At 41.2% G+C, this 10000-nt stretch overlaps 1 protein-coding gene across 2 annotated transcripts in view; it reads left to right on the forward strand.

The window, feature by feature from the left end:
* Window positions 1–10000, forward strand: part of LOC138023847 (multiple PDZ domain protein-like) — a 45447-nt gene that overhangs the window by 23097 nt on the left and 12350 nt on the right. For both annotated transcript variants that reach the window (XM_068870931.1, XM_068870930.1), the window contains 9 exons: window positions 447–603; window positions 1562–1600; window positions 1953–2072; window positions 2563–2830; window positions 4118–4282; window positions 6667–6913; window positions 7612–7689; window positions 8605–8780; window positions 9242–9562. In XM_068870931.1, the coding sequence (XP_068727032.1) occupies window positions 447–603; window positions 1562–1600; window positions 1953–2072; window positions 2563–2830; window positions 4118–4282; window positions 6667–6913; window positions 7612–7689; window positions 8605–8780; window positions 9242–9562 (1571 nt within the window). The remainder of the gene's footprint in view (window positions 1–446; window positions 604–1561; window positions 1601–1952; window positions 2073–2562; window positions 2831–4117; window positions 4283–6666; window positions 6914–7611; window positions 7690–8604; window positions 8781–9241; window positions 9563–10000) is intronic.

The following is a 10000-nucleotide window of genomic DNA, read 5'->3' on the forward strand; positions in this document are numbered from 1 at the left end:
TAAGTAACCTTGTTTTTCCACCGAAACAAAACAAAACAAAGGACCAAACGTCTTGAGTATTATCACATGATCTGTATTGGGAAAACAAAATGTACAAGCGAAAAAGGTCTATTGACTCTTTTCACCGAACGGTCATATTGAGTCCCGAGGGAGTAGAAACTTTGTTATTGCGCGGTAAAACTCGTTTCAAACACATGTACTCGAGGCTCGGCCTACGAGATCTATTGTCTCTGGCCAACATAGCCCTCCGCGTGATAAGTGTCCATTGTCTCAGTCGACAAGTTCTCGTAGCTCAGTATTTGAGCATCCGAACTAGAAATTGCAAGGTCACAGCTTCGACTCCTATAGCTACACTCGAATTGTTTCCGAGTATCTCCAAGTCATCATCGGAGAAAAAAAAAAGGAAATACATCTCTTTGTAATTCGTCGTGTTTGTCTTTCTCTAGGCTTGGCTCTCAAGGGAGATGAAGACGGCTGCGGTTGCGTTGTGAAGTCAGTTATGAAAGGCGGTGCTGTTGGACTGGACGGCCGGATAGGGGTCGGGGATCACATTGTGGCTGTCAATGACGAAAGCATGATCGGCCTTTCAGGTCACAGAGCCAGGTATTGGTCCCTTAAACGGCTAAGGCGTTAGCGTGTATGTACTCAGAGCTTCTGTAACTCTGTGGAATCAATTTTGTTTTGGGGACATCAGGGAGCCTCAGAAAGGACAACTCCTAGTACGTCATCTGAAAATTTAACTTGGCGTTGTAATCATTTCGTGATAATTCGAAACCCGATGGGCGTGAAAAGTGTACACCTTTTCCAGAAATGAAATTGTCTTGAGCGGCTTTGATGTTTGGTGAGCATATTTCCTAATTTGTCGTCAGGTGTTTGCGCCAATCAAATATCCTTAAATGTGTTTATTTCACGACGTCGTCAAGGAAAAAACGGAAAGGAAATGTACCAGAATGTAAAACGCACGTGAGGAGCGTGCAGAACCACTGGTTTTGTCATTAAACCCATCGTTTTGTGTCGTCTTTAACCAGGGGTCGGTTACTAGAAGCCTAGTTAGCGCTAATCCTTGGTTAAGAGGTATCGAAACCTATAGATTTTCATGGTATTTAACGCTGGTTAAACATACTTCGAGCAACCTGGGCCTGGTCTGCAACGACCTAAAAATAGTTTCTTAGATTCTTCAAATTTTCTGATTACCCGATTAATCGTCGCATTTAACGCTGTAACTTTGAACAGAACACGTAACTTTTAAAGCGAGTCCATTTATTTTGTTAAGAGTCTGTTAAAACCAAAACAATGGCGTAAGGAAAGCAGTCATGTTACACGTGCGACACATCTTTTTCTGTCTTCTACTGCAAAATTAAGCCATTTGATTAGATGAACGTGCCTGTCTGTGTTGTGCGTTGGAATGTACACGCAGATGTGAAGATGGAATCTCCTAATAAGGCGTTTGTGCTCGCATTAAAAACTGTCCGGTTAGGTATCTGAAACTTATCTCGAGAAAAATATTGAAATTATACACTCGATTACTTTGATAATTTCTTTTAATGGTTGGCAATTTCAGGTCTGTCCTAAGGAAGCAATCTTTGTTAAAGGATATAGTGTAAGTACTTCTACTCGTTCTTCTTGTGACGTAGCTTATGGTTTATCAGTAGCCTTTAGCTCACTGTCACGTGTTACCCTATTCAAATAAAGTCTATTATTATTATTATTATTATTATTATTATTATTATTATTACGAATTAAGCCACAATGATTTTCGCGTAGCTTGTTTTCGCAAAATAAGCGAGTCAGTTGAAAACTTCCTGTATAGTCGTCTGTGATATGGTTAAATCCTCTGTTCCTTGGGTTGATTTTGCCGGCTAAACCAGCTCAACGAGGGCGGGAAAATTGCCAAAAACTGTCGTAGAGTAATTTGAACAGACTTCAAACCCGCTTTAAAACTTGTTTCGCAGGTTCACATTCATCCGAAGTGAAATGACGCCAGCTCGCGCCATTCAACAGTCTCCCTCGTCTTTCCTTGAAGACAGCTCCACATCATCGATGGAGGCAGATCCTGAAAGAGACCAGAAAAGGTAATTGAAGTTCCGCTTAACACAACAAGGGTAAACCATTCAGAATTTCAATGATTCGGGTTTAATGGATAAGCTGAAAATCGTTCGCAACAAGAATCATGCTTAGCTCTTATGCGCAGAAAGCGGCTCGAAAGTGTTAATTTTACTTAAAGTAATGACGTAGTTGCGCTGGATCAGTGCGCTTGTTGATTGGCTAAAAAATTTCTTCAGCGTCATTATCAGCCAATCAGGGGTGAGAGTAAAAGAGTCGTCAACCGATTGCTGGGGTTTTTCCGCGTTTAGCGTTTTCCCGCGTGTAGCGGCGGCTGCATCCATTTGCTTTGTGTCCTGATTGGCTCTTTTGTGCGTCCGAGTCTAAAGTGATTGGCCAAAGCAATTACCCTGTTTGTGGTTTTGCTGCAACCAACTGAAAAGCTGCTCTTAAGACAAACGTACTTCGCTATTTCATACTTCTAGGCTGATTAATTTATTGGCGTGTTTCGTTCTCCAGGGATGAAGCTGAAGAATACAGTATTCCCGAGGGAGTAGAGAACCTTCCCAACCTACTTCAACCTATTAAATCACCCATTTATGACGAACCTGGAGCCCGAGTCGTCGAACTTAACCGTGAACCTGGTAGTGGCCTGGGTATAAGCATTGTTGGCGGTAAAATGGGACCGGGAGGTCTGGGACTGAAAGGCATTTTCATCAGGCATATACTAGAGTCCAGTCCTGCAGAGCGTGTTGGGACGTTAGAAACTGGTGATCAGATTTTAGAAGTGAGTGTTTTTCTTACGGAAAAAAAATTGGGAAGGGGCATCCAATTTAGCAAAGCTAGTTTAAATGTATCCCGGACACAACCAGGAACTCATGACCCGGAGCCTACAACTCTACTGTGTTCGTGTAACGGCGTTTTCACAGACCGATTTATTTTTAGATTGAATTTCCCGCGAATGGGACTCCCACGTGCACAGGAGCCCGATGACCAATTACAAGAAATTAAGCTGACGTCATAGGGTCACCGAACCGGAACTGCCTTTGTTTTTTGACCTAATTCGCGGGAAAGGCTAGTCTAAAAATAAACCTACTTGTGAAAACGCCGTTTCACAGACGCTGTATGGAAGTTGCACGCTCTAGATGGGCTCCTGACACAACAAAAAACAAAGACATAGAAACATTCAAATCTAGACAAATAATTAAGTTATAAAGGCAACATGTACCGCAGGCGTTACTGTTTAAGATGGCGCTTTAGTTTGATTTTAAATTCGTGTTTCTCGGAAGGGTGTTGTAAGTCCGAGCGCCATTTATTCTGAAGCTCCCCTGATACTTATCATTTTTTGCAAAGGGAGGGCGCAGCAGATCACGACTTCTGCTGTTGTAGCCATGGAAAAAGTGCGCGTGCTTAAACTCTGAATGTAAGTACGAAGACGCTATTCCGTGAGGACATTTATGGACTAAAAACGCATTTGAGATAATTTCTGCGTGCTTGTAGGCTGGGCCAGCCAAGTGTTGATTTTAACTCCTCAGCCCCGATTGACCGACCTTCAATAATACATGCGGCGCGTCTATTTAGCTTATCTTGGTAAGCTTTGCTCCCAGCCCCACAACTGTCCCAGAAAGGCGAACAGTAATCGAACAATGACAAGACTATAGTATTGTAGAGCATTAGGTTAGTTGGCTTGGGGAGAACCTTACGGGCGCGCTCGACGTAGAACACTTAATAGACACGAGATCTTGTTACCAATATATTCTATGTGGTCCTTCTAAGATAGGGTGTTATCTAGGAGGACCCCAAGATATTTGAACCTGTTAACCCTTTCTAAACGCGTGTTACTGAATTCTATAACCAAATCGTCAGCCTCTGCGGTCCTCTGGTGGGTACCAACAAGCAGAAACTTCGTTTTTTCACGATTAAGTATTAGAAAATTAGCATGGAGTGAGCTTCAGACATCAGTTAGGCCGCTCGTTAACTCAGCTTGAATTTCACTGACTAACTTCCTTACAAAATAGATAAGTGTATCGTCAAACTGATTGCTCTGCATTCCCGCTCTTTCAATCCCCGATAGGTCGATGGGCACGATCTTCGTGAGGCTTCACACGATGAGGCTGTGGAGATTATCAAGCGTGCGAAGAATCCTGTTCGGTTTGTCGTTAGAACGATGGCTTCCGACTCTGAAACCCCAACCAACACTCCGGGCATACAGGCGACGGACGTCACCCTTAACAACCAGGTGGGAAGAGCAAAGACTTACATTTTCATTTTCTAAGAAAATGCTCGGTGCCGTTGTAGCAAAAACCGCTCCGGGTGGGACCCTGGTGAGGTGCCTGTCTTTTATGAGGACAGCGTAACTTGAAATTCATGAAAATATGACGTCAAATGTGAACGGAAATCTTCGTTTGTTGCAGTTTCCCGACCGGGTATGCTGATTAAACTAACTTAAACGTCTAATTCAATACCGATGGGAAGGAAAGGAGCTTTGATCGCTTAGTTTGAAGTAATAATAGTTTTTGTTTTGAACAGTACTATTGCTCCATCGTGTAATAGTTCCCGACGAGGCAGAGAACCGATTGTAAATTACAGCTGAATATTTACTTTTTATGACATCTGTGTTGTCCTTTGTTTCGTTCAAGAACCTTGCCTTTATAAATTCAGTTCTTAATCCGCTTGTTGTACCGAGAATATTCCTCTACTTTCCCCGCTGAGAGTTTTTTTTTCCTTCAAATGTTTGCCAAAAGTTTGACGCTTTTGTTCGCCTTAGGATAAAGGCCATTTTGAATTTCTTGTGATCGAAGCTTGCTGCTTGTGCCAACTTCTTGGGAACCGAAACTAACTTCCACTTGTTTCTGTTTTATCCAAAAAATGACTGAATTCAAATCCTCAACAATGCAAGGTCAAACCAGATGTATCCCTCGCTGTTAAACATTTTGTCTCTTGGTTCCATCTAGCAAAAAAACATGTTGTCCTCGTTGTCTCTCTTTTGTAAATTTCTACCTCAACTAGCGTTGTTTTAAAAAGTTTTATTTCGATCTGGGCTCCGTTAGCCTAAATTAATTAAATATTGATTGATTTTACTTACTAATCGAGGATCTGTTTTCTGATTGCACGCATAAACATTGAAACATTTGTTGCAATTGATAGTGTTTTGTTTGGGATGTAGGCATCGTTTTGTCGCCTTAAATATCGAACATGAAGAGATGGCTGACCAGACGTGAAAATATTCATATCTGCTTTCTTTTACCGATTCTTCTTTAATGAATATCGTTTCCCTGTGGAGTCCAAACAATGATCTTAATAACACGGTTCGCTGTTAATTTGGTATGAAAACTTCACGTTTCTTCTTCGTCGTCGAAAATGCCGTTCCCTTTTAGAAGATCAAAAGGTCTGAAACTGAACGGATCAAAGAGTTATACTTTTGAGGTAAGAGTTTTTTGCCCTCAATCAATTCCCTATCTTTTTTGTTTGTTAATCGCACATTTTTCTGTTTGTAATTACCGGAGTAAGCCGTCTGCACGGCACGTTTTTTTTTGATGATGTACTGGAAATATTTAAAGCCATCAGATTTCAACAACCAGGGGTCGGCTCGATTTTGTCAAATGATGTGTTCTTGTAGGTATTTTATCAATCGGAACGCGAGGACAGCTATGGAATATCATTCAAAACTAGGACTTGTTTCCTTGATTTCGGTGTTTTCGTCCTTCCCATAAAGCTTGTTTTTTCTTGAATTTAGCGACTCATTTATCTCTTTCCATCAAGTAAAATTATGTCCATTAATTTCGTTCAATTCAGTTTACTCTTTTCTTCTGTTATCAACACTCTCATAGCAAATGGCAAGAGTATTTAACTAGTTTGGTTTCTAACGAGACCTATATTACGCCTACCGCTGGTGGGAACAAATTGCGCCGGGGTAAGTTAATCACGATTAGATTCAGGGAATCATTTCGTTGAAATTAATGTTGTAAAGTCCTTCTACAATTTCAAGCAACGCTTGACGGAAAAAAGCTACCTTAGTAATAGATCTTTTACAGTCATTGGTGATTGAGATTTTCGATGATACCCTAAGATCTTGCTCGTTCTGCACTTTTTGAGGACGACCGCTGGAACACCATACCTCCTTTTTCAAGAGCAGTTCCGTCGACATTTCACTTATCCTGCGAAATCGCGCGGAATATTGCACAATTTTCTACGTTTATTGGGAAAAAAAGCTGGAAAAACTACCATTATTTTCCGCGACACAAAAAATTACGTATATCGCAGGATATACGTTGCGTATGCACGACGAATATTGAGCGCGCTATGACCATTTTTGGACATTGTCACAATGTGTTGAATAATAATTGACGTTATCACTCCGACGGCCAAAAATTCCCCATCTCATTCATGCGCAATGCTGCTTGAAGATTAATGAAATCTTTCACAGCAAACCTTGAAAATAAACCGAAAACAATTTATACGAAGGGGAAAAAAACTACCATACCCTGTTCTTTGCAAGGTACCATGAGTTTTACATTAATTCTGCTCCTTTTCTTCGGCGCAGCTCTTTGACTAATTGTCTTGTAAGATTTCTTGTTTGTGTGTAAGTGCACATTTCTTAAATGTTTCTGTAATTCTTCCCAGCATTCCATGGTCGAGTCCAACAATGTGACAGTAACAAGTGCCAAGCCATCCGCCGAGCCCACGGCTTTACCTGGTGACGAGTCTTTTAAGAAAGATATTCCAATTCCCGCCAAAAATCTGACAGCTGAAGGACAGGAGCCAATCACAATCGCTGCTAAGAGAGTCGAAGTCAAAGCTGAGATTGAAAGCAAGGTTTTGAACTTGCAGCCGCGATTCAACTTTGTACGAAGTCATGAAAACAGAAAAAGTAAGATACAGACTTATGCCTTGTTTAAAACTTCTCTCTGATTGAAGAAGAAATTCTCAATGATTCATTTTGTGAGGTGGAGAAGTAAGGTTGCTGAATCCCGGCTGTTATCTCCTATATTTTCCTTGTTTTTTTTAGAAACTACACTAGGAATAAAGGAGCAATTCCAATTAATGCGTTTTAACCTACCTTAAATGAATGTTGGGTGTAATAGATCATAGGCGATCGCCTGTCCGTCAATGTTGTTCCACTGGCGACACAGCAATGTATACAATTAACTTGTCGTTAATTAGAGCCTTTTGTCCTTTTGAAAGGTGCTCATAATCAAAGTGCGTATCTCGCTCGTGCTTTTGCCAACGTCGCTAGCAAAAACCAGCCTATATTATTTTTTTTATTAATCTTCGAAAATACTTCCGCGGCTGCTTCAATATTTAAATATAAGACTGTACTTGGCAATTTGCTTTTTGAATCTTTTGCTACATTCTCCGCCAATCGAGGCAAGAGAAGAACCAATTGTGATTGGCTCACACGCGTTTTCCCGCGTTTAACGCGGGCTGACATGTTTTCGTTTTGTATTGTGATTGGCTCATTTGTTTACATGCTACTGCTGTGATTGGTCAAATTTTTAATTTGGTTCTGATATGACGGTTCGGCATTCAGAACCTTTCTGTTGACTGAAAATGTTGGTGTTTTGACAGGAGACCTAAGGATAAAATACCCTGATATAACTGGGGATTTTCTGATTGTAAATCTCACAAAAGGGAACACTGGATTGGGTAAGTGTAACAGAAAATGGACTTAGCACTTGGCTGACCAGGGCCCGGTTCCTCGAAAGCCGATTAACGCTAATCTAAGGGTGCGTTCGATTGAACGTATTCCGGAATAGGAATACATGGAATATAAGTTAGAAATCCTTCATTTTTACGGAGATTCACGTTAAAATTATCAAATAGCTGCTAAAATGCTACTTTAAACAAATTTTTATTATCCTTGCTCCTTCAAAACGCGCCAAACATACCGTTTTAATCATCACTCCACGTATTCTTATTCCGGAATACGGTCAATCGAACGCGCCCTAAGATTAAAAATTAACCAAGCAGTTTATTTCTCCACTCCCAAATGCTGTTCATCGCAGATTTTCGGCAGAACTTTACATCAGAAGATGTCAATCGTGAAAAACAAAAATAAGCAAAAGAAACTTTCACCAAAAAGATGAAAACGTGAAACAAAAGTTTACGCTAATCCTGGATTAAGTTAATCGGCTTTCGAGGAACCGGGCCCAGTGTTATTTTTCGTTGCCGGTGCTGAAACGTCGACAGCAATGCCAACAAAGCATTCCCCCAAAATAAATAAATCACAATGGAGAGTTTTAGCGAAGGTGACAGGGTACACTTTTCATTGTTTTAAACCTTTTCATCGAATTCGGAGCTGGTTGAAAAACTTGATCAGCAAAATAACACAGTAGGACACCAAAAAAACTATCCAACCTAATCATCCGAAAAGATCCCAACAGAACATAACCTCACGATCTTCCACACCAAAATCAAATTCTTCAAGTGTTGGGTCTAAATGCGTAGTATCATTTTTGTAGCTTTTGTCAGAAGAAAAAAAGGACCTCATTTTTTAGCTCAGCGACGGCCAGCTGCCTTTTGTGAAGATCACATTGTTAACCTCATGGTGTTTTAATCCAGGTTTGAGTATCGCTGGCGGAAAAGGTGCGGCAGCAAATCGCATTTTTGTTGTTGATGTTAAGCCAGGAGGACCTGCGGAGAAGAACGGCCAGATACAACAAGCAGATGAGATTCTCGAGGTCAATGACGTCACTATCCGGGGTCTGACGCATTATGAGGCTTCCACCATACTAAAGGTGAGTTTGGGCTCTGAAACTGGCGCGCATTAAACGATACGTGGTTTTCATGTTACGTCATCGCCGCCATGTTGGTGGACGAAAACTTTTAAACAAAACGTTCTAGTGAGAGATCTTAAAAGATATCTCATGAGCACTTTTTGTTTGTCCACCAGCAATCGTACATTGCAGCATTGTCATCTGTGTCTCCAGAAATTGGTTGCAAACCATCTATAAGGAACCTACTCTAGGCATTTGGATATAGATAGCGAGCGCGTCAACTCAAAACGCAAATCTGCTTTACAGCGAGCAAGATCCGTTATGGTTGTTTGGAGGGAGGGAAGTTGAATCTTTTTAAAAAGCGTCAGCGTTAACGAAAAGAGCGTCATACTACTATACGCATCGCTCGGTAATGTAATTTTGTTCAAAAAATATTACGCAAATGTTATTGCACTGTTACATGTCGATGTCTCCAACTTCAGAACACTCCACCGGAAGTTGAACTGGTTTTGGGACGAACACAAGAAGCCGCTGATTTCCTGAGTCGTTCCAAGACTCCACCGGCTCAGGAATCTCCGAGAGGACGTCCGTTCCCCGAACTTGAATTCAAAGCACTTAATGTTCGAACAAAGGAGTCATCGCCTCCGACGCAACGAAAAGAAGTCGTAAGTCCTCGGAGATCCGGACCAAGTCCGAGTCCGAGTCCCAGTCCTCCGCCAGTTGCTGAGGGAATCACGGTTTCTCCAACACTTCTGAAAGAATTATCTGGGGGACAGAAAGTGGAGTATATTGATTTTGTTAAGGTTAGTTGTTGAAGAAACTCTGTAATAAGGGTTACCGAGGGAGATAATTGCATTAGAATTGGTAAATGCGTAAAAACGACAACCCTTCATTTCTTCGCTGGCGTCTGGAAATAAAGCACCCAAGTTCCCTTTCTTCTTTCCAATCGGCATACACATGTTTCTTCCTTTCATTATGGCTGACTTTCCAATTAAATGCTGTTAAAGTAAAACTACTATTGTTGCCTTGACCAATCATTACAGACTCCGACTATCGAATCAACCAATCATAATGCAAAGCGAATACCTTGCAGCCGGCGCTTAGGGCGGGAAAGCGCTTGCGAGCTACAATCGCCTCTGTTTACACCTCTGAGCAGCTCAAAATTGGCGCGATATTTTTAAGCAAAGCATCAAATTAATTTCAAAATTAATTTGGTTTTGTGTAGCCACTTGATGAGTTTT

This window comes from Montipora capricornis, chromosome 11 (genome assembly GCF_036669925.1).
Source record: "Montipora capricornis isolate CH-2021 chromosome 11, ASM3666992v2, whole genome shotgun sequence".
In the NCBI taxonomy this organism is placed as follows: Eukaryota; Metazoa; Cnidaria; class Anthozoa; order Scleractinia; family Acroporidae; genus Montipora; species Montipora capricornis.